The following is a 21,718-nucleotide window of genomic DNA, read 5'->3' as shown; positions in this document are numbered from 1 at the left end:
TCCATGCTACCTCCAGCTGTACCCAGCTAAAAAAAAAGCAAAAGCATGTGGAGTTTAAGCGGGAGGGAGGGATGAAGTTTTAAGGAAAGCGATTTGGTCGACTGCATCTTGTCTTCAAGCGTGTACATCGAACTTCAACTAAGTTTTGAACTACAAAGAGTTCTCCGTTTCCACGGTCCTGCACTAAGTTGAGCCAGGATCTTCCCTAAAGCTACCTACCGGTCTGCTTCCGGAGTTGGCTTCGTGGGACGGCCATTCAAGTCCTAGGCTTGAAAATCGCCTCGATGCCTCTCTGCGGAGTGAACCACGATCCGTTGATGGTCCACTCCTTGTCGCTGGCCAGAGTGATGTCAAAGTTGCGGTACAGCTCAAACACAACCTTCCACATCTCGAGGATGGAGATGTTCTTGCCGACACAGCTGCGGGGGCCGTAGCCAAACTGTTTGTTTTTTGTTTTACTCGTGTTAGTGACGGCAACATTTAAGGTTAAGATATTATTGTACTATGGTAGTAGTCAACTCACCGAGAATAGACACCGCTTCATCTCCTTGATCCTAGCCTCGTCCCCTTCAATCCACCGCTCGGGCCGGAACGAGTGCACATCCTCGCCAAACACGTCCTTGTTGCGGTGCAGCACCCACGCGTTGACGCCCACGACGGTGCCCTCGGGCAGGTGCACGCCGTGCAGCGTCACGCCGCCCTCGGGCACCAGCCGCTCCAGGATGAAGCCGGTGGCTGGGTGGATGCGCATGGCCTCGTGGATGACGGCCGACAGGTACGGCAGCTTGACCGCCTCGGCGTACGTGATCGGGTTGGACGCGAGCCCCTCGCGCTCGGCCCGCTCGATCTCCTCCTCCAGCTTGCGCCGCGCTTCCGGGTACTTGCCCAGGTGGTACAGCACCGACGCCAGCGACACGGCCGTCGTGTCGGAACCCGCGATGACATTCGTCGTCGTGATGGCGATGATCTCGTCCATGGTCAGCGCCGCCGGGTCGTTGCGGTGCGTGTCAAGCAGCTGGCTCAGGATGTCCTTGCGCTGCACCGGGTTGCGCAGCCGTTCCTCGATCTGCCGCAGCGAGAACTGCAGCACTTGGTTGGACTTTTCGATGCCGGGCAGCTTGGCCAGCAGCGGGTTACCCAGGAGGAACTTGTGCAGGTAGGGGATTTGGCCAATCTGGTGCAGAGAGAGTGTGTGTGTATCGTTAGTACGGTACTAGTAGGTACGGTAATTGGTTTAGGGGTAAAAGTAGGTACTAGGTAATAGGACGGGTTTGTCCGCTCACCAGAGAGACGTAGACCAGGATTCCGCCAATGGCACCAATGACACCGTCCTTGTCGCTGCCGGCCTCGAGGAAGCCGAGGTCCTTGGAGAAGTTGATCTCGCCGAGCACGTCAAAGGCAAAGTACTGCATCCAGGCGACGGGGTCGATGGGCTTCTTGCCGCCGTCCGACACGTCGCGCAGACGCTGCAGCAGCACCGAGATGCACTTGTTGCAGTACTCCTCGAGACCGACCACGACGTCCATGGAGAAGGCTCGCGCAGAGCCACGCCTGAGCCTGGCGTGGTACTCATTGCTCTGCGTGGTGAAGAGCGTGGGCAGGAACTTGCCCCTGTAGACGGCCTCGGCCAGCGGGTAAAATGCACTCTAATTCGATGGTGAGCAAACCCTGTCGGGATCACAATGCCGGGGTTGTTGCTTACCTTTGGATAGACGTTCTTGACGCTGTATATTGTCTGCATGCTCTCAGGATCCGCGACCGAGACGTGGTTGGGCCCGATGCGCACGATGGGGCCGTAGTCCTCGTGCACGCGCACGTTTTCCCGATGCATGTTCTGCTTCCATACTGCCCGCAGCTTCCACAAGTTGGAGAAGCTGGCCAGAAAGGGACCGGGGACGTCTCGTAGGCCGCGGCGGTTTCTGGTCAAGACGAGCTGAGTGACCAGCAGGGCTAGGATGGCCGTCCAGGGGTGGAGCTTCACCCAGCTCCAGGCCAGGTCGAGGACACGCTTGTCGCCGATGATGGTAGCCTTGTCCATTTTGTTTGTGTCACCTCAGCAACAAAACATAGGCTTCAAGTATTTCACATGCGACTGTCACCACAGCCAGCCTCATCCTTGATATATCGATCGAACCCTCCCACATCATGCCACATGGCCATCCTCGTTCTGATGCTGTACAACTGCGGCAAGCGACTTTCTTCCACTGTGGCGTCGACATTGCTCAGCTCGGTCAAGTTAGGACCAGGCCGGCCCGGCCAGGAACGGCTAACCCGAATTCAGTAGATTCTACTACTTGTACTCCTGAGTACCCCCTCCACACCATCTCTGGTTCCGCCTCGGCAGCTATATGCAGCAAGGGCCGCTGCTCGACAGGGACAGGGTACGGTAAGCTCAAGCTACAACTTAGGGCTGAGTTAGGGTTCGGCCCAAGGTGCGATCTGTCCTACCCGATCGCCGACCCCTGCTGACATTGAGATGCACCGTCATCGAGAGAAAAGGGAAGGAGGTGGTGCTCACCAAAACAATCCTGCTGACGACGCTTCGTCCAAATCGGGTTGTCTGTCACAAATTGCCGGATCAGGAGATTTGCTCGGGTTGAACCGAAGTGGAAACAGGGAGTGGGGTCCTTACAGATTCGTCGATCCAAATCGGGAAATTCGCTCGGGAGCCCCACTTGTGGATTTTGACAGTTTCTGCTAGAACCTCTCTAGAGGGATCGCTTGGCAGCGAGATCCTAAGAAGTTGACCTTTCCAGGCAACTCATCCGCCCTACTGTGTAGAAAGGGTCGTGAGGGTGATTCTTCATGGAGCCTCTTGCGGCGCAGTTGTGGCAGCATGGTGGACTGCTACCTCCAGGCTCGGTGAAATGCCGCTAGGCCGGCCATGTAACATACATACAAAAGCGCCTAGGAGCCGGTAGGACAGGACATGTCTGAACTTTGAAGGCAAGCCGTAGTGATCAAGCTAGAAGTCGGGAGGCGCAGAATCTAATTGCTTTGTCGCGAGCTACAACCTGCTCCAACGCCATGTCCTCGTCCAAGACGCAGAACTGCCTGGTCCCATATGTCGACCTGGAAACCGCCCCGGCCGAGGTGGCAGCGGCCATCACCCATCTGCCGTACCGGCGCAACATCTTCTACCTGCTGGGCCACTCGCACGGGTCCTTCCCGCGGCTGATGGGCGTCTACGCCAACTTCTTCGACGGCAACCGGCGCATCCTGCCGCTGCTCGACTGGCAGCTCGTCGTGCTGCGCATATCGGCCGTTCTCGACGCCGAGTACGAGTGGGACGTCAACGCGCCCGTGGCCCGCATCAACGGCATGGCCGAGGAGAAGTTCGCGGCCCTCAAGCGCACCGCTCGCGGGGGAGCCGAGGCGCTGGCCAGGGAGACCATCTTCACCGAGCGCGACCGCGCCATCCTGCAGCTCGTCGACGAGCAGCTCGCCACGTACAACAACACTGAGGAGACGGTGCAGCAGGCCAAGAAGCTGCTGACGGTCGAGGAGCTGGTCGAGGTGTATATTGTGCTGGGCGTCTACGTGCTCATCGCGCGCATCACCAAGGGCTTGCGTATCGACATGGATGGCGAGATTCCGGGATTGGAGGAGCACCTGAAGAAGGTCGTGACGGGGAAGTGAGCGTTCGCGTCAAGGTAGAAGCATGTACTTCTGCAAATCTCTTTTTGTGACAAGACTTTGTGTTTGTATGCTTTGGTGTCGCTCAGAAAGAAGCGCATTACCAAGACACAATTGAGATTGCCTATCGCAAACGCAATGGTGTTGATCCATTGATGTTGTGAAGAGTGGTGGAGTGAAAGGCAGCAGTACCCGAGAAGGCAGTGGGGTCAGATCGCAGGGGAGGACGGAATAGTGGGGCAACGACCCACCAGCCTTACGGAAGCGCATTACAAAGACAGAATTGAGATTTCCCAATTTGGTTACATCCGCATGATTTCCTATTTGGGACCAACACAAATCGACCGACTGTTTGGCGTTCAGGGCCGCAAGACAGCTTCTCCCAGGTCTTTCTTTGCTCGAGATGTCCTCCCACTCTCCGTTACTAAGCAGCAGCAGCCCTAATCCCGATTCGTAATCCGACCCCTGATTTGCAAAGCCACTGCCGGCGGCATCTGCTTGTTCCTGCGGCAAACTTCCGTCTCATCCAAATCCTTTTCTTCATCTTGCCCATCGCCTGGTTGCACTCTTCGCAAGTCTCCAATCCGGCACCAAGCTCCAAGGCCAAGCATCTAAGGCTCTCCCCGACTAATTCCACTTCGTCTGCTATCATCGGATCTTCAAAGATCGATCCATCCTGTCATAGGGCGTTGACTTGGACGCCATACGATAACGTGACCCCGGGGGCCGACCGCCCACGCCATGTCATCCGGAGCAACATCCCTCACTGAGAAGCCGGCGGACCCTGCCGTCGAATTCCCCGCGGAAAACGGCCGCAATGAGTCCAGCCTCGAAGCCAACCTTCCCGCCGACAAGGAACATGAGTCGGCGGCTGCGCCCGACCCGAACGCATCTCCGAGGAAGATCCACGGCATCTTGGTAAGGATCACGTACCCAGGGGGTAGGCCGGTATGGTAAGGGTAATGCCAGTGCTGACTTTGATTGACTCATTGTAGTGGGTTCTAGTGGTCGTTGCTATCCTGTCTAGCATCTTCCTCTATTCCCTCGACAACACTGTCGTCGCCGACATCACGCCGGCCGCCGTCAATGCCTTTGGCAATGTGTTGAAGCTGCCATGGCTGTCCGTAGGGTAGGTGCTGGGCTTTTATTTTATTTTCCGCATCGTGTACTCGGTTAGTATATTTTCTGATCTCGGCTCCAGATTCCTTCTCGGCGGAGCAGGCGTGGTGCTTCCCTTCGGGCGGCTGTATGGTCTGTTCGATGCCAAATGGCTGTACATCCTGTCGTCGATCCTCTTCAACGTCGGCTCGGCGCTGTGCGGCGCAGCGCCCAACATGGATGCCCTCATCGTCGGCCGCGTGCTTGCGGGAATGGGCGGCAACGGCATGTACCTCGGCGTCATGACGCTTCTTTCCGTCAACACGTCGGACCGTGAGCGGCCAGGCTACCTGAGTTTCGTCGGCCTGGTCTGGGGCATCGGCACGGTTTTGGGTCCCGTGGTCGGCGGTGCCTTTGTCGAATCGTCGGCCACGTGGCGGTGGGCCTTCTACATCAACCTCTGCGTTGCCGGACTCTTCGCCCCTGTGTACCTGCTTTGGATCCCGTCCTTCAAGCCGCGCCCGGAGTCCAAGGCGCTGGCGCTGGTGCGTGAGTTCGACTGGGTCGGCACGCTGCTGAGCGCGGCGGCTATCATGTGTCTGGTCATGGCCACGAATCTCGGCGGGGCGTTGTATGCGTGGAACAGCGGGCAGATCATCGCGCTGTTCGTCGTCTCTTTCGTCCTGTTTATCGCCTTCGGCATCCAGCAGACCTACACGATTTTCACGAGCCTGACGGGCCGGCTCTTCCCCGTGCAGTTCATGCGCAACTGGAACGCGGTGCTCCTGTTCTGCTGTGCCGCTGCCGTCAACACGGCTGGATTCGTGCCCATCTACTACGTGCCGCTCTACTTCCAGTTCACCCGGGGCGACAGCGCCATCACGGCTGCCGTTCGGCTGCTGCCGCTCATCTTCGTGCTGAGCGCCGCCATCCTCGCCAACGGCCACCTCATGTCGCGCTTCAGCTACTTCCAGCCGTGGTACATTTTCGGAAGCGTCCTCACTTTGATCGGTGGCGTCTTGCTGTCCCGCATCACAGCACAAACGCCCGAGGGCCAGATCTACGGCTTTGAAGTGCTGGTTGGCATCGGCACGGGCTGCTTCATCCAGGCCGGCTACGCTGTTATTCAGGCCGTCACCCCGGCGGCCGACATGGCCTATGCCATCAGCTTCATGATGCTGGGCCAGCTGTGCGGCATCGCGCTCGGCCTGGCCATCGCCGGCGCTGTCTTTATCAACGACGCCATCGCCAACCTGGCCCGGGTCCTGCCCGACCTGTCGCGCGAGCAGCTGCAGCTGGCCATCTCGGGAACCAGCGGCGCCTACCTGCGCTCCCTCTCGCCCGAGCTGCGTACCGCTGCCACCGATGCCATCGTCCAAGCGCTCCAGAAGGTGTTCATCCCCGTCTATGTCGGTGCCGCTTTCAGCCTGGTGCTTTCCGTCTGCTTTACGGTGAGTTCCCCTGCCGCCAGGATTTCACGGAACATGACTAACTCGGGGTGTTGCAGCGCCGGAAAATGTTCAAGGACACCGTGGCCATTGCGGCCTGAGGCTCCCGCAGTCGGCGGCGTCGTACAAGTAACAAGTATTCACACCGTATCAGAAAGGATGCATAGCTCTGAAGGTGGGCTGGGGTGTTTCCCAGAATCGCCCTGACGAATATCAACATGTCTCTTCTTTATCGTCAATTCGACCCGTGCGGGTAATGGAAAAGTTAGTGATGTGACCACAGGTAATCATCATGTAAGGAAAGGAATCGGATTTTGGACTGGCAATACCACAGGGATTCAGCTACTGCTGTTGGGAGTGTCTTGGCTCAGGGCCAAGCATCATTCAAGCATCATTCAAGCAAAGGAGGTTGGATTTTAGACTGCTCTCAATACACGAGATTCTACCAACTACTGCTGAGACTCTCTACACTCCTCAAGTGAGCTTCCACACCGTCTTTACATGCCCAACCTCGTCTCCCTCAGCCGCATGGACCGCACTCTCCAATGCCTCCTCCACCTCCCCCTTGCCCGCCTTGCCCCAGTCAACAACCTTCATGCCAGGCCGTTTCAGTGTTCCCTCCACAAACATGCCCGTAATCTCATCGATTATCTCCTGAGCGCGCTGATCGCCCATCCGCTTGAGGACCTCGGAGCCACGAAACGGCAGGAAGCTCAGCTGGCGCGTAAAGAGGTGCTCCGTCGTCAGCGACATGCTGGCCTTAGCACCCGCAAGCAGGCCCACAAGCACAAACTTGCCCTTCGGCGCAAGCGCGGCCGCCAGGAGCTGCCCGACTGTGCCAAAGACGCTGTCCAGCGCGAGCACGATAGGCTCCTGTGGCAGGAGGACCCTTGTCTTCGAGGCGAGTTCCCTCTCGAGCTCCGACTCACTAACCACCCTATCGGCCCCAAGAGCGCACAACCTTTCCCTCACAACCGCGAGCTCTTCGTCGGGGCGGTCCCGCACGACAAGGATGACGCGCACCCCCCGGGCCTGGGCGAGCTGCACCAGGAACTGCGCGACACAGCTCGTACCGGCCGAGGCGATGACATAGTCGCCCGCGCGCGGCGGAGGGGACACGGCCTCGTCGAGCAGCAGGCGGGCGATCAGGGCGCCCGAGCGGATCAGTGCGGCGTCGATCGGGTCGACTCTGCCCTCCGGCAGCTTGAGCACGGCCGTGGCGGAGAGTACGGCGTGGGTGCGCCACGTGCCGAGGCCCAGGTCGCGAGGGAGGACGAGGTCGCCTGGCGTGAAGAGCGGCGAGGTGGAGGATTCGACTACAGCGCAGCCGTCAAAGCCGGGGATGGGGTAGTGCTGGTCTGCCAAGGGCGCCGTGTATTTGGGTTTGATCGGGTATTGGCCTGCTAGGACCATCAGGTCGACGCGGTTGACGGGCGCGGCGAGAAAGCGGACCAGGACCTGGCCATCCTCGAGGGAGTCGGGGATGGGATGGCTGATGACGTGGTAGCCGCTGGTGCCGGGCTGGCCAGAGACGGACACAAGAGACTGCGCCATTGCGCGGGAAGAACGGTCGGTCAAGGTAACTACTAGTGAATGGGGCACTAATAAGGTATGATTACTGACAGGTACGGAGGGTGATTCATAAGGATGGAACCATGTGCCCGGGCCATCACTCTGATATATACCGCTAAGCCGGGGTAGGGTGGGGAATGCGGGTTCAACGTTCCCATGTTTCTGTCGACTTCCATGTGCCTTTGCGGCGGGTGGGTGCTGCATGAGTACGAAAAGGGGACACCGGACCGTTGGCATACACACCAGATCTGGATCCGGTGCTTTTCCTATGGGACCACGGGACCATACTATATGACATTTACGGTAAGTTGGAGAGCGTGACTACTAACAGCTGTACAACGCAAATTGACTCTGACTATTGACCTTTTAGTTATGTGCTCTGTACTACTTTGCAAGCCCTATCCCATAACCCCAACCGGAAGCCGAAGGGCATCTAAGGTACATCGGCCTTGGATCGTAGTCTACTCCCTCTTCGCCGGGTCCTTCCACCGAATCTGGGTAACACCGTCGAACACGGGCAGCAGCAGAACGTCGACACGCGGGTCCTTGACCAGGTTCGAGTTGAACTCATTGAGTGCCTGGCCGCAGCCCAGCCAGTAGGGGCGAACGTGGTCGTTGAGCCAGGGGGCGCAGTCCGGGCCAACCGAGAGGCCGCGGGCAAAGACTGTTTTGGATATCAGCACCTACCCTCGTACTAGTGGAAGAGGGCAGAGATATGAGATGTGGTATGGTGCACACTCACCGTTGTCGCAGAGGATGATACCGTTCGGGGACAGGAGCTTCTGGTCCAGGATGGTCTTCACATACGTGGCGTAGCCGTCCTTGTTGGCGTCGACGAAGACGAGATCAAACTCGCCCGTCAGGCCCTTGAGCGTCTGCTCAGCGGGACCCTCGATCAGCCTGACGCGGTCACCGACGCCGTACTTCTCGAAGGCCTTGCGGGAGGCGGCAATCATCTTGGGGCTGAGCTCCAGCGTCACGATCTCGGCCTGCGTGTCCCTGGTGCCCTCGTACCAGGCCAGCGCGCTGTAGCCGGAGTAGCAGCCGATCTCCAGGACTATCGGGAGTCAGCTTCGTGTCTGTGATGGATAGTACCCTCTGTAGGGGATAAGTACCCACCTCGCTTTGGCTTGCGGTCCTTGGCGGTGAAGATCATCCACGAGCCTTGAAGACGGCTGGACATCTTGTCGGCATCGGGGAAGTGCCGGCGGGTCCACTCCCAGTGCTCGGCCAGGGTCTCGGGGATCTGGAGGGACCGGTCCTCACAGTACCCGCTGACGCGGTCGGCCGTCTCCTCGTCGAAGGGAAGAATGCTGCCCAACATTTTGAATTTATGGGTGAAAATCGAGCTTTTGGATTCCTGGAGTGTTGCGGTGGAACGGTGTCTTGAGTACTCTGCTTCCTCGATGCCTGTGGTTGTGACTGCTGAGGTTAAAGTCGACTGGTCTATCCGGTCGAGGTCATGGCATTATATGCTCCTTCCTCCAACCCCATCTCGTCGCAGAGCGCGTAGAAGATTGCGTTTTGCTAACACCCTGCTGGGCAGCTTCGCCGAATTCCGGTTGTGTGCACAACATCCGCAATCTGTCATGTGCATGCAGCAGGAGAGAGGGAAGCCGACATGCAGGTGTCAGTGTTCCCGGCAAAGGCACAACTTCTTGCCGAGGGCGAGGTTGCCGTCACGGGAGCCGAGCTTCCGTTACGGGAAAGTAAGCGGACCGGGACGTAGCATCGCACTGCGTAGTGCATACACTACTACTGTAGGTCGGTAAGATGGGCAACTAGTACTAGTAGATCCGGTTAATTGCCCAATCCGATTACCCCGTGGTGTGTGCCCCCACCGAGATGGCGGCATGCATGTCAGATCGTTGTGGTACGGGGTACGACGGTGTACACGCCTCATGGGTGCGGCTGAGCCGCAGACGTGCAGATTCCCTGTTCAAGTAAAAGATTCCCAAACTGGCATACGCATGCAACTGCCTCAAACCGTCTCTCGTAGACCAGCACCCTGGACTTGGTACCGAAACAGGTCGCACTCGTGCGGGTCGGGAAGGTAGGTCCCTAAAACGGCGTTTTTAGGGCCGAACCATGGTATCTACCTAGGTTGGTATAGTTTGACTCGGCTCCTTCTCAGTGTCTTTTTCGGCCTCACCTAGGTATCCCTGCGGTTGTTAACGGGGCTTGTGAGACTTAGTTAGGTATACTACAGTCACATCGTTACGACGACTAGTAGGTTGAGAGGAATTGTGTCAACTGGAAGATGTTTGCGTGTGCCCTACTGGGTACGTGTGGATGGGCATTCTTCGCCGTAGAGCAGCACGAACCGGCTTGGTACCTCCTTGACATCTGGGGTGGCTACTAGTAGCTTAGATAGGCAGACTTGATGAACCCGGTAGCAGAGCGCGAGTTGACCCGGAGCCGAGCCCCTGAATGAGATAATTGTACCTAGTATTTACACACATCTGGACATCCTTATTTGCTATCTTTTCCAGCTCACCTTGCCATGATCAGCCTCGTCGTGTTCACTACCCACGGCGCAATTACTTGACATTATCCATTCACCACAACATGCGCAACCATCCGGGGAGAGACACGAATGCTTCGTCTCAGGTGACGACTCCGCCTTCCACGCCGCCGTCTCCCACGCCCATGACTGATACCGCAGTCGAAGATGGCTGGCTGAAGGTGTGCAAACCACCTCAACAAACGGCCAGAGCGCCCAAGCAGAACATGTCGCTCCACATCACCTACAAGCAAGTCACCAGAGCGCTCTCGGCCCTACGGGACCTCGGCCACAATAGCGAGTCCGGTGCGCAATGGGCTCCCGACAGCCGCGACGTTGAGTGCGAGATCCGATGCACACCAGCCCAAGAGCAGGTGCTGCGGCGCGACTCGGAAGCTGCGAAACGGGCCGTCAACATGCGTCTGGACCTATCGGCCGACATCGTCAAGAGCCACGACCAAGTCTGCGAGGCGTGGCATGCTCTGGCCCGGCAGCACCATGCGCTGCGGACAGCCATCATCACGGACGAGACGGTCAACGGCTTCGTTCTCTGCGTCTTCAAGCGGCCCAGAAATGCGCGGTGCGGCTTCGATGCTGACTTGGAGCACATCCACACCTCGGACTTTGAGGGGCCGGCGCTGCTCATCGTCGAAGGGACCAGTGTAGCTCCCCGAGTAACGCTCTGTGTGCCGCAACTGGTCGTCGATAGCACCTCACTCGGACACATATGGAGGGACTTTGTGGTGCTTTTGTCGGGCGGGATCCCAGCCCCGAGGCTGCCCCTTCCGCAGTACCTGAGCCGCATTACCAACAAGACGGGAAGCCGCGAGTCGGCAACCAAGTTCTGGGCCACCACGCTCGGCTCGCTTCCCGACCTCGCGCTCCACTCGTTTCCGTTAGAGCGACACGGCACCTTCCAGACCACGGGGTCGGACACCTCGGTTGCCATCAGCGGGTCGTCGCTCAGGCGGTGCGCGAAACAGCTAGGCGTGTCGGAGCATGCCGTCGTGTATGCCGCCGTGGGTCTGGTGCTGGACCGGCATTGCAACTTGGGAAGCGAGGTGCACGATATCGCCTTCGTGGCCGAGGGACGGGACAAGACCATCGAGGGCCACCACTCGGCCATTGGCTATGTCGACCACGAGTACCCCCTGAAGTTCCAGATGATGCCCGAGCTCACGGCAGCCTCGGCGATCAAGGAAGCCGACCGTCTCAACACGATGTCGGCCTCACATGCCTTCCACACTAGCCGAGAGCTCTTGGACGCCATCTCGGCAAGCCAATTCAAGGTTTCGATCTGTCTAGGAGACGACGACGGTATTATGGCAGCCGGGTCTGACACCACGCACCAGCACCCAGTGACGATCAAGGTGCACATCAGCCACGCGGTGTCCATTACGGCGCAGCACGACACGGCCATCCCGGCGGCCAAGATCAAAGTTGTGCTCGATCATGTTACGATGGCGCTCTCCGAGATGGTCAAGCACCCCAATTTCCTGCTGAGCGAGATCGACATCATTGCGCCGGAGGAGCTCGACCTGATGCTGGAGATGGGCAAGCCCCTGACCCGTCCCGTGCGCGACAACGTGCACAAGCTCTTTGAGCGCCAAGTCCTCCTGACACCGGATGCTCCCGCGCTGCAGTTTGAGGGAGGCCGCCCCTTGTCGTACGGCGAGCTGAACCGCATCGCCAACCGCGTTGCGCGGCAGCTGCCCGTGGGCCGCGGCTCCTTTGTGCCCGTGTGTCTGCAGAGGTCGCCGGAGCTCATCATCTCCCTCGTCGCCATTCTCAAGACCGGAGCGGCCTATGTGACGATGGATCCCGACACGCCGCAGGAGCGAAACGACTTCATCGTGCAAGACGTCGGCGCCCAGCTTGTGATTGTCGACGACACCACGGCCGGCCGGTTCTCCGTCCGGGAGGTGGTCATCGGGCAGCTCATGGCCGAGTGCGTCCGGGCCAATGTCGACGACAGCAACCTCGACCGCGACTGTGACCCCAGCGACCCGGTCTATGTGATCTACACGTCGGGGTCGACGGGGAAGCCCAAGGGCGTGCTGCATGTAAGTTCAGATTCTTACTGCTTGCTATGTAACCGCAGTCAAAAAAGAGAATAAAAAAGAAAACGAAAAGAAAAGAAGAGAAACGCTTACCATACGATCTCGCCTAGGTCCACTCCTCGGCAACGTCCGGCCTTGCCGCCTTCCCGACGCTGCCTGCTCTCCGTCAACTCCTGTTCCACAACCCGGTCTTCTCGGCGGCGCAGCGGTCCGTGTGGTCAACACTAAAGCAGGGTGGCTGCCTGTGCCTGGCCAGCAAGGAGAACCTGACGGTGCACATCGGACGCACCATCAACCAGATGCAGATCAACGTCATCGACGTCACGCCCTCGACGGCGCTGCTCCTCACGCCGGGCACCGTCCCGTGCCTCAAGCGCATGACGGTGGCCGGCGAGCTGATTAACCCGGCGCTGATCCCGACCTGGGTCAACGAGCTGGAGCTGCTCAACGCCTACGGGCTGAGCGAAAACACGCAGGTCAACTGGCGGCGCGAGATGGTGCTGGGCCAGAACCCGCAGAACATCGGCCGCCCGAGCGACACGACCAGCTCGTTTGTGCTGGTCCCCGGCACCACGCGGCTCAGCCCGCTGCTCGTGCCCGGCGAGCTCTGCCTCGGCGGCGACCAGCTGGCGCTTGGCTACATCAACCGCCCGGAGAAGACGGCCGAGGCGTTCATCGACAACCCGTTCGGGCCCGGCCGCCTGTATCGCACGGGCGACATGGTGGTGGCGCACGAGGACGGGTCGATCGAGATGGTCGGCCGGATCGACTTCCAGGTCAAGATCAACGGCCAGCGGGTCGAGCCGGGCGATTCCAACACCATCCTGCAGACCCACCCGGACGTCCTCAACTGCAGCGTCGTCGCCGCCGACCTGCATGACGGACGCAAGGCGCTCGTGGCCGTCATTGTGGCCAAGACGGGCAGTGCTAGTGCGACCCGGGACTGGTGGCCGAGGCTGCGGAGCGAGCTCAAGGATCTCCTGGCGCGGCAGATCCCCAGCTACATGATGCCCACCTACTGGCTCCCGCAGGACGACCTGCCCCTGAACGTGAACGGCAAGGTCGACATCCCGCGGCTCACGCAGCATGTGCAGCGGATTGGGAGGGAGGCGCTCTTGCGTTCCTCGACCGAGAATTACCACGGCGTCGAAAACGGGGTCGTCGTCTCGCGGGAGCAGGAGGAGGCCATGACTCGCCTCCTCGCGGCGCCTGCACGAAGACTGTGTGACATCCTAGCCGCCATCCTGAAGTTGACTGCCTCACGCATAGTTAGCGCCAGCAACAGCACATTCCAGGAGCTCGGGGGTTCGTCTCTAGACGCCATCCATGCCTCAACCGCAGCCTATCGAGACGGGCTGGAAGTCTCCGTCGCCGACATTCTCCGGCTCCCCCTCGGTACCCTGCTTGATAGCGTAAAGCAGTCACATGCAAAACCCCGTTCGGAGGCCGCACCGTTCTCGCTGCTACCAGCCAATGCCGCCAGCCTGCTACGCGCGACGGACGACGCCGAGGATGCCTATCCCACCACTTCACTGCAAGACACGTTCCTGGCCGACTCCCTGCACGGAGGATCAACCTACATCTACCGCCGATACTACCGCCTGCAGCAGGGCATCTCACCCCAGCGAGTCCGAGCGGCGCTGGAGAGTCTCGCTTCGCATCTTCCCCTGCTGCGGACGACCTTTGTCCGGCACAAGACATCCTTCGTCCAAGTGGTGAAGAAGACGGCGCCCCCTCTAACCTGGCAAGACCTGCCACACACGACAAGCCATGCCTTCTCTGCCCTGAAAAAGCCGTCGATGCCGCTGGCAGGCAACTTTGTGCACTTTGCAATGCTGCAGGACAACAGCATACTGGCCGTCACCATGCATCACGCGCTGTTCGACGGCTGGTCCAGCGGCTTCCTCGTCGACGACCTGTCGGTCGTGCTCCGCGGGGATGTTCCCCTCTCGCGGCCGCGCTACGCCGACTTTGTCCAGTACACGCGGAGGCTACAGCAAGAGGAGAAGGCCCAGCTCAGCCAGTTCTGGCGCGACAAGCTCGATGGCGCCCCGCCCACGGTGCTGGGCCAGGATGACGACGGAGGAGAAGAAAAGGAGGAAGCAGAAGAGGTTGCCGTCGATACCGTCCTCGATGGGGATATCCAGGCCACGGCTGCGTCGCGCAACATCTCGCTCGGCCCGCTCATCTACGCCGCGTGGGCCGTGGTGCTCTCCCGCCGGGCCAGACAGGAGGACGTGGTGTTTGGGGCCACGCTGTCCGGGCGCGACGTGCCCGTGCAGGGCATCCTCGACATGGCCGGGCCAACTATCGCTACGGTCCCGTTGCGGGTCCGGCTGGGCGAAGAGATGTCCCTGCTGGACTTGACGAGAGCGATCCAGGACGATGTGTGGGATATCGCGCCAAAGGCCCAGTTCGGCTTGCGCAACATCACCAGGGAGGCCAAGCTAAGGCCAGGGCACTACGACACACTGGTGAACGTGCTCATCAAGGACAGGGACGCCGAGGAAGCCGGGCCAGGGACAGGAGATACCCTCCTGGTACCCTGCGAGCCCCACGAACCGCGCTACGTGGACGGCTACACCATGCTAGAAGCCGAGACCGCGTCCGGAGGCCGGCTGAGGCTCCGTCTCCTCTCCCGCCTGCCCCATGCCAAAGCCACCCTGCTGCTCAGCAGCGTGGCCGAGACGGTGAAAGCCTTCCTGGATCGTCCCGACATGCACATTGGTGATCTCGCCGCCACCTCGGAAGCAGAGCTCGCATTCCTGGACTCGCTGTCCACGGTGCGGCCCACCGAGCCCGGCCTGACCGCCGTCACGCTCGTCGACAGGATGAGTGCGCGGTACCCCGACAAGACGGCGCTCCAGGAGCTGTCCATGTCCGGTTCGGGAGGCAAGAGGACGCTGTCGTACAGGCAGTTCGGCGACGGCGTCGCTCGTCTGGCGCGCTGCCTCGTCTCCAAGGGCGTCAAGAGGGGCGACATCGTGCCCATCTGCATGCGCAAGTCCATCGCCACGCTTACAGCCGTCTTTGGCGTGCTCAAGGCCGGCGCCGCCTTTACGCCGCTCGACCCTAAGAACCCGCGGGAGCGGAACAGCTTCATCGTGCGTGATGTGGGTGCCACCCTCGCCATTACGGATAACGCCAACGCCGACGTGTTTGACTCGTTTGCTGGCACGGTAGTGAACCTCGACACGCTCGACACCAGCGGAAGCACAGCAGAGCTGCCCCGCTGGCCGTCGGTGGACGACCTCGCCTATGTCATCTACACGAGTGGTTCGACGGGGCTGCCCAAGGGCGTGCAGGTGCATCACAGCGCCGTGGGGGCCTCGACTGAGGGCATGATCGAGGCGTGCGGCGTCAACGACACCTGGCACGTCCTCTGGTTCCTCAACTACGTCTTCGACGCGTCCTACTTCGACGTCTTCACCGTGCTCGGCTCGGGCGGCACCATCTCGATGGCCGACCAGGATACGCTGATGACCGATCTCGCGGGCTGCGTCAACGCCTTCGGGGTCACGCAGCTGATGATCACGCCCACCATCGCCAAGCTGATCTCGCCGGAGCAGGTGCCCTCGCTGAAGGCCCTGCTGGTCTGTGGCGAGCCCATCATGCCGGAGACGGCCAGTGTGTGGGCGACGCGCATGGACGTGTACAACGGATACGGTATGTCCCTTCCGTTCCTCGCCTTCTTTTCGTCTTGTTTTTAACCGGGGATGTGTATGATGCAGGGCCCACCGAAGCCACGATCCTCATGACCGTGTCCAAGGTTGTGCCCAACGGCAACATCAAAAGCATCGGCTACCCGTTGAAGGCTGTCAAGGCGTCCATTCTGCAACCGGACTCGCTGGTTCCCGTTCCCTACGGCGCCGTGGGTGAACTGTGCGTCAGCGGTGCCCAGGTAGCCCTCGGCTATGTGAACCGTCCCGACATCACGGCCAAGGCCTTTCTGAAGACAGCCGACGGCTCGGTCCTCTACCGCACCGGGGACTACGCCCGCTGGCTCCCGACCGGGGAGATTGAGTGTCTGGGTCGTCGCGACAGCCAGGTCAAGCTGAACGGCTTCCGCATCGAGCTCGGCGAAATTGAGAACACCATCCTGACCCAGGCGGCCGATGTCGTGCAGTCCTGCGTGGTCGGTACGGCCCAGGTCCAGGGCAAGAAGCAGATTGTGGTCTACTACGTGCCCGTCGACAAGCCCGACAGCGAGCCAGAGAGCAGCCACGGCATGTACGCGGCCGCTGTCGTCGATCCCGCTGTGATCCTTGACCGGCTCAAGTCCCTGGCTCACTACATGATGCCCAAGGTGTTATTGCCCTTCCAAAAGTTCCCGCTTCTCCCGTCGGGCAAGGTGGACCGCAAGCAGCTGGCCAAGCTCGCCGAAGGACTGGATCCCAAGACGCTGGCGGGCTACTCGACGACGACGGGGCCGACGACAGACAACGGGCAGCTCGTCCACGATTCAGAGTTGACCAACGACGAGAGGACGCTCCGGAATGCCTGGGCCGAGCTGTTTGATGTGCCCGCCGAGAGCATCGACCCCGACGCGCTTTTCTACGCCTACGGCGGCGACTCGATCGCGGCCATCAACCTCTCCAGCATGCTGCGCCAGCTGAACCTGTCTCTGTCGGTCAACGACATCGTCGCACACCCGTCTCTCCGGGAACAGGCCCAGCACATCAAGCCGGCCAAGACGGCATCGGCATCCGTCCAGACGCTCCACTTCGAGGTGAGCCAGGTGGTTTGGGACAGGCTGCGGGCGGCTGGCCTGTCCGACGACGACATCGAGGACATCTACCCCTGCGGACCGGGCCAGGTCGAGTTCCTCACGCAGGGACACAGTCCAGACCAGTTCTGGATGCTGATGACGGTGCGACCGCTGCCCGCAGGCTTCGACCTCGACCGCTGGATCGACCTCACGCGCGAGCTCACCCGGGCCAACCAGATCCTGCGCGCCATGTACATGAAGCAGGACGACGCGGACCCCCTCAGCTGGGTGCAGATCATCCTCAAGGAGCCCGTCGTGGACCTGGCGGTGATCGATTGCCACCACGCCGACGCCGAGGCAAAGAACAGGCTGATCGCCGCGCACTGGGAGCAGCGCTTCGCCATCGGCCGGCCCTTCGTCCGCTACCTGGTGCTCCGGTACGCCGACGGGGCCATGGACCTCGTCACCAAGCTCGACCACGCCATGTACGACGGCACGTTGCTGCGCATCTTCGACGACCAGTTCTCCGCCCTGCGCGACGGCCGCCCCTTTCCCGTATCGCCCACCCCGTTCAAGGCCTTTGTCGAGCACACCAACCAGCCGCACCTCCGCGCGCCCATGCTCGCCTTCTGGAAGTCCACGCTCGCGGGCAACCGCTTCTCCTTCCCGGCGCACATCGCCGACCCCAAGGTCAGCGCCGTCGCCGTGGCCAGGACCAGTCTCCCCGTCAACGCATTCGCGCAGTCCGCGGGCGTGACGGCCAGCATCGTCTTCCAGGCGGCCTACACGCTCCTGTTAGCTAGACTAAGCAATTCCCCGGACGACGTGACCTACGACTACCTGCTGACGGGCCGCAACGTGGACCTGGACGAGCCGCAGCTGATCCCGGGCACGTGCGCCAACTTCCTGCCCTTCCGCGCGCGCATCGCCGCCAACAACAGTTCCATAACAAGAACAACCATCCAAACCCTCCTCCGCGACACGCAGGCCGGCTTCTGGGCCATGACCGAGAACGGGTCCGTCTCGCTGGGCGACATCTACCACGACGACGACCGGAGGGTCGCCCACGCGGCCAAGACGCTCTTCCTGTTCCAGCCGTTCGAGCCCGCGCCCGCCGAACAGGACCACATGCGCTGGATCGTCATGGCCATGAGCAAGGTCACCATGTATGTCAACTACGCCATCATGTTCGAGGTGTTCAAGGATGTCGACGGCGGGCACAAGCTCAAGATGGGGTACGATACGAGGTTGTTCGGGACCAAGGAGGAGGCCGAGGGGTTGTTGCAGTCGTACCTGGGGATTGTGAGGGCTATTGTCGAGGGACGGGTGACGAATGTGGACGAGCTGTTGGCTTGAGCGATGGTATGGATGGAGCTGTTTGCAAGTTGGGCGCTTTCTTCTTTGGCTGGATCTTGCTTGTCTCCATGTAGATTTGGTAGTTTCACGATTTGGTTTGTAGATGCTGTGTGCCTTGTTCTGCTCGAAGTCGGTTGTTTTGCAGTGCTCAAGTTCCGAGGATGCCCGAGCCGAGGGTCGGCTTCGTGTTTGGACTTCAAGTTAGGTCCTTCATGAAACCTTCTCCGCACCCCTGGTGCATGGAATTTTGCTTTTGTTCGTTTGTCGCGTCTGTCAGTAGTCAATCAAACCGCAGCTGTACCACGAAAAAGAGTAAGCATTCGATACGCATCCCTGTTACTATCTCATCCAAACGACTGCTTAACACCACAGGCTGCCCGCACTTCACTGATGGCCACCCCCTTGGTTACCAATGCCCGTTGTCCAGCCGCCGTTCGCATCATTTCTGAAACCATTGCGCTCAACCATCTGTATGTGGTGTCAAAACCAACCGCTGCCATATCAGACCTCTGCGAATCAACGGCAACTTACATGACCCTCGGTGACTGTGCCCGCACGCAGAACCTTCTCCAGAACCTCCACATCCACGTGCGTGCCAAACTCGTTGTCGAGGTCGGCATTCGACGCGTGGTCGTACATTCCCTGATTGCCGTGCTTGTGTGTGCAGAAAATCTGGAAGGTCCGCACCACTTGTGCCAGCGGGATCGACGAGTCCTTCAGCCATCTCCTGTAGTCTTCGAGGCTGTCGAGGAAGACGAAGTAGTCATCGTGCTGGCCCTTGTAGTGAACCCTGGTCATATGGCTGCCTCCACGGGCCATGTTGATGTTGACTGATTGCTAGGTACTGTTCGTGGTCGTCGTGCCTGATGACTTCGTCTAATGATTACGAGTCCCGTTGCTGATATTCGCGGTCTGGTATGAGTGAAACGGCGATGAAAACACCGCCGGGTGGAAATATCAACCGTTGATGACAATTTGTCACTGCAACATACGAGCGTCACGCCAGCACCTTGACATCATTCCTTTATGCGCATGGTGCATGACATCATCATGATGGAGACGGCATCGCATACTTGCAATACTGTTTACTGCAGTGTACGGAGCAATGGCAACCAACGCAAGAACGGCTCTGGAGTTGCTAACAAACATTTACAGCTTATTCGGTCTGTCAATTCTTGCCACGATGAATTCCGTCTCATAATGATACTTTGACACTCTGAGATGGACAAATTCCCAGTTCTCGTGAATCTCGTCTCGGTTCCCGGGGAGCCTAACCTGTTCCCAGGCCCCAACACTAAATCCATTAGACCAGACATGGTACACCTCCCCTGTATTCATGGCTGTGAGCTACCATGTGAGTAGTGTACTGCCGTCCGGCTTTCCGCTCCCCGTTAGACGGATTGTACTCCAAAACATACACCACCGGAATCCCAATCTCAGCCTCCTGGACAAGGTGCACCACCTCCAGATTCGGCTCGCCGTAATGACCCATGAACTCAAGCTCCATCTTCAGCTCCAGCCCACCCCCAAGGCCCCGCACATCAAACTCAAACGGCTCCGTCTTCAGCACCTGCTGATTATTGACCAACTTCACCGACCTCAAGAACGAAACAGGCGTCCCGTCAACATCAACACCCGACACAATGACCTTACCTATCCCGGCCCTGCGCTCCCCGGCCGCCTCCACATGCACAGAAAGCCGCCGCTGCAGGGCAAACCCCGGGATTCCCATGCCCAACTTGCGCATCACCTTCACCATCAACTCATCCGTCTTCGCGTGCACCCGCAGGTCGGCCATGGCATCCAGCGGGGTAGCCTGCAGGTTGCAAATGGCCAGCTTGGCGCCGCCCCGCTGTCGCCGCCGCTTGCCGACGACTTCTGGGATGTCGTTCGCGGGCGACACGGTCAGCGAGGAACCCAGCACAAGACAGAGATCGGCCTTCTTGGCATGGTCGTAGGCGAGCGCCAACTCCTACTCCGGGAGCGGCTCGGTGAAGTTGATGATCGTGTCGTGCAGCCGGCTGCCGCAGCGGGTGCACTTGCGGCCGGTGCGGTGGTCGTGGATCGACTTGGTGTAGTCTGCTACGGCGTGGAAGTCTGTGGGGAATTCGCCGGTTGAATGAGTCTCAGAGGGGGTTTATCGGGCCGTAACAGTAAGTCGAGGGAAACCCGGTGGGAACTTACCGCGGATATACTCCTTGCCGCAGTCCTTGCAGATCTCGCGGTTGTTGTTGCCGTGCAGCTCCGAGATTTTGTCCTTTCGTGGCACGCGGTTAGATAAAGACTGCCAAGGGATTGGGGCATTGCAGTGGGTTGTTTGTTGGTCCCCTTACCGGCAAGATGCCACTTCTCCGGTGCAGCCCGTCGCAGTTCTGGCTGACGAGGTACTTCAACAAGCCCGGGTTCTGAAGCTCAACGAGAGCCATGTGCGTGGCGGTTGGGATGGCCTGCAGGGTGCTGACGGCGGCAGTGGTCCGCTGCCTGCCCTGGGCTTGCAGTGTCCATGCGCCGTCGGGACCTCGGAAGTCGGGAATGCCGGCTGACGTTGACACGCCGGCCCCAGTAAAGACGATGAAGTGTTTGCTCTGCCCGGTGAGCTCGGCGAGCTGGTGCGCTTTTTGGTCGATTTCATCTGGCGCCTCGACGAGTTCGGGGAGCGGGACTTTGTCCGCAGTCCAAGCCATGGTGAGTACTAGTAGAATCAGTAGATACGTGGTGTTGTGGGATATCTAGTGCCGTGGCCCTTGTTTGCTTCGCTTGCATGGCGAGTGACGCCTTCGTTTAGGATCGAGTGAATGGGCGCCGGATGTGCTGCGTGGGGCAGGATGCTGGACGACTGCTTGTCAATGATTGAACGAACGTTCCATTGTTTCTGGCTGGCTCAACAAGGGAGGAGGCGAACGACAGGGGTCGCCTACAAGTTTCAAAGCAAATGGGGTTTATGGTTTAACGCAATCCGTAGATTGTTAATAATCGCCGCATGGGTGTATCCATAGTACTAGGCTTTTAGGTTTTGTTACAGTTTGAGCTCTGCACCTCGGTACATACTATGTATAACCCCCGCAACGGAACCTCGCACGAGTTATACGCAGCGGCACATGTACCAGCTGATATCAATTTTTTTTACAACCAAAGTCCTCTACACCCAACGATGTCTTCGGCTTCAAGAGAGTCTAGGGTAATCTTAGCCCTTGAAGCTATTCAAAAGAACGCAAAACTTAGTCTTTGCGCCGCAGCAAAGATCTATAACGTTATAGTCAATACCATCCGAAACCGACGCGATGGCAAACCTGCACGACGCGATACTACGCCCAACTCGCGCCGGCTTACCGATTCC

At 59.5% G+C, this 21,718-nt stretch overlaps 8 protein-coding genes across 8 annotated transcripts; 3 read left to right on the top strand and 5 right to left on the bottom strand.

Moving 5' to 3' along the window:
- Window positions 1-83: 83 nt before the first annotated feature.
- On the bottom strand, window positions 84-2,221 carry B0T15DRAFT_84217 (cytochrome P450). The gene is made up of 4 exons (XM_062871376.1): window positions 1,703-2,221; window positions 1,284-1,646; window positions 524-1,174; window positions 84-439 (listed from the first exon to the last, which is right to left on the bottom strand). The coding sequence occupies exons 1-4, from the start codon at window positions 2,036-2,038 to the stop codon at window positions 257-259; spliced, it is 1,533 nt and encodes a 510-aa protein (XP_062723525.1). The 5' UTR covers window positions 2,039-2,221; the 3' UTR covers window positions 84-256.
- A 562-nt stretch (window positions 2,222-2,783) lies between these two features.
- On the top strand, window positions 2,784-3,804 carry B0T15DRAFT_522447 (AhpD-like protein). Its single transcript, XM_062868630.1, has one exon. The coding sequence runs from the start codon at window positions 3,028-3,030 to the stop codon at window positions 3,637-3,639; it is 612 nt and encodes a 203-aa protein (XP_062723524.1). The 5' UTR covers window positions 2,784-3,027; the 3' UTR covers window positions 3,640-3,804.
- Window positions 3,805-3,979: 175 nt separating this feature from the next.
- Window positions 3,980-6,628, top strand: B0T15DRAFT_409724 (major facilitator superfamily domain-containing protein). Its single transcript, XM_062865359.1, has 4 exons — window positions 3,980-4,554; window positions 4,632-4,765; window positions 4,838-6,185; window positions 6,242-6,628. Exons 1-4 carry the CDS (start codon window positions 4,378-4,380, stop codon window positions 6,281-6,283), a joined length of 1,701 nt encoding a protein of 566 aa, XP_062723523.1. The 5' UTR covers window positions 3,980-4,377; the 3' UTR covers window positions 6,284-6,628.
- A 28-nt stretch (window positions 6,629-6,656) lies between these two features.
- On the bottom strand, window positions 6,657-7,805 carry B0T15DRAFT_428110 (uncharacterized protein; the record flags this gene model as incomplete). The annotated part of the gene is made up of 1 exon (XM_062865681.1): window positions 6,657-7,805. The coding sequence occupies exon 1, from the start codon at window positions 7,734-7,736 to the stop codon at window positions 6,657-6,659; it is 1,080 nt and encodes a 359-aa protein (XP_062723522.1). The 5' UTR covers window positions 7,737-7,805.
- A 282-nt stretch (window positions 7,806-8,087) lies between these two features.
- Window positions 8,088-9,448, bottom strand: B0T15DRAFT_409719 (putative SAM-dependent O-methyltransferase). Its single transcript, XM_062865358.1, has 3 exons — window positions 8,874-9,448; window positions 8,497-8,811; window positions 8,088-8,418 (listed from the first exon to the last, which is right to left on the bottom strand). The coding sequence occupies exons 1-3, from the start codon at window positions 9,076-9,078 to the stop codon at window positions 8,216-8,218; spliced, it is 723 nt and encodes a 240-aa protein (XP_062723521.1). The 5' UTR covers window positions 9,079-9,448; the 3' UTR covers window positions 8,088-8,215.
- B0T15DRAFT_572053 (uncharacterized protein) lies at window positions 9,376-18,635 on the top strand (the record flags this gene model as incomplete). Its single annotated transcript, XM_062870880.1, has 8 exons — window positions 9,376-9,463; window positions 9,519-9,522; window positions 9,784-9,807; window positions 9,964-9,983; window positions 10,015-10,036; window positions 10,247-12,320; window positions 12,428-15,983; window positions 16,049-18,635. 8 exons carry the CDS (start codon window positions 9,376-9,378, stop codon window positions 18,379-18,381), a joined length of 8,121 nt encoding a protein of 2,706 aa, XP_062723520.1. The 3' UTR covers window positions 18,382-18,635.
- Window positions 18,636-18,804: 169 nt separating this feature from the next.
- Window positions 18,805-19,200, bottom strand: B0T15DRAFT_376165 (ribosome maturation protein; the record flags this gene model as incomplete). The annotated part of the gene is made up of 2 exons (XM_062864232.1): window positions 18,805-18,849; window positions 18,913-19,200. Coding segments are annotated over 2 exons (333 nt in total), but the record flags the coding sequence as incomplete, so codon positions are not given.
- Window positions 19,201-19,548: 348 nt separating this feature from the next.
- Window positions 19,549-21,277, bottom strand: B0T15DRAFT_499667 (DHS-like NAD/FAD-binding domain-containing protein). The gene is made up of 4 exons (XM_062867346.1): window positions 20,715-21,277; window positions 20,566-20,638; window positions 20,468-20,478; window positions 19,549-20,353 (listed from the first exon to the last, which is right to left on the bottom strand). The coding sequence occupies exons 1-4, from the start codon at window positions 21,063-21,065 to the stop codon at window positions 19,685-19,687; spliced, it is 1,104 nt and encodes a 367-aa protein (XP_062723518.1). The 5' UTR covers window positions 21,066-21,277; the 3' UTR covers window positions 19,549-19,684.
- Window positions 21,278-21,718: the final 441 nt, after the last annotated feature.

The sequence above is a fragment of the Chaetomium strumarium genome, assembly GCF_033439665.1.
Source record: "Chaetomium strumarium strain CBS 333.67 chromosome Unknown B0T15scaffold_2, whole genome shotgun sequence".
In the NCBI taxonomy this organism is placed as follows: Eukaryota; Fungi; Ascomycota; class Sordariomycetes; order Sordariales; family Chaetomiaceae; genus Chaetomium; species Chaetomium strumarium.
The sequence above is the reverse complement of the archived record's forward strand: the minus strand, read 5'-3'. Positions and strand labels throughout refer to the sequence as shown.

Excerpts from the sequence above, each read along its gene's own strand:
- B0T15DRAFT_522447 (XM_062868630.1), top strand. The coding sequence starts at position 3,028 with ATGTCCTCGTCCAAGACGCAGAACTGCCTGGTCCCATATGTCGACCTG.
- B0T15DRAFT_409719 (XM_062865358.1), bottom strand. The coding sequence starts at position 9,078 with ATGTTGGGCAGCATTCTTCCCTTCGACGAGGAGACGGCCGACCGCGTC. Across the intron at positions 8,812-8,873 it reads GGACCGCAAGCCAAAGCGAG|TCCTGGAGATCGGCTGCTAC; the intron begins GTGGGTACTTAT and ends GACTCCCGATAG. Across the intron at positions 8,419-8,496 it reads TATCATCCTCTGCGACAACG|TCTTTGCCCGCGGCCTCTCG; the intron begins GTGAGTGTGCAC and ends TATCCAAAACAG.
- B0T15DRAFT_499667 (XM_062867346.1), bottom strand. The coding sequence starts at position 21,065 with ATGGCTTGGACTGCGGACAAAGTCCCGCTCCCCGAACTCGTCGAGGCG. Across the intron at positions 20,639-20,714 it reads GGAGAAGTGGCATCTTGCCG|GACAAAATCTCGGAGCTGCA; the intron begins GTAAGGGGACCA and ends GTGCCACGAAAG.
- B0T15DRAFT_84217 (XM_062871376.1), bottom strand. The coding sequence starts at position 2,038 with ATGGACAAGGCTACCATCATCGGCGACAAGCGTGTCCTCGACCTGGCC. Across the intron at positions 1,175-1,283 it reads TCCTGGTCTACGTCTCTCTG|ATTGGCCAAATCCCCTACCT; the intron begins GTGAGCGGACAA and ends TCTCTGCACCAG. Across the intron at positions 440-523 it reads TGAAGCGGTGTCTATTCTCG|TTTGGCTACGGCCCCCGCAG; the intron begins GTGAGTTGACTA and ends AAAAACAAACAG.
- B0T15DRAFT_409724 (XM_062865359.1), top strand. The coding sequence starts at position 4,378 with ATGTCATCCGGAGCAACATCCCTCACTGAGAAGCCGGCGGACCCTGCC. Across the intron at positions 4,555-4,631 it reads GGAAGATCCACGGCATCTTG|TGGGTTCTAGTGGTCGTTGC; the intron begins GTAAGGATCACG and ends GACTCATTGTAG. Across the intron at positions 6,186-6,241 it reads TGCTTTCCGTCTGCTTTACG|CGCCGGAAAATGTTCAAGGA; the intron begins GTGAGTTCCCCT and ends GGGGTGTTGCAG.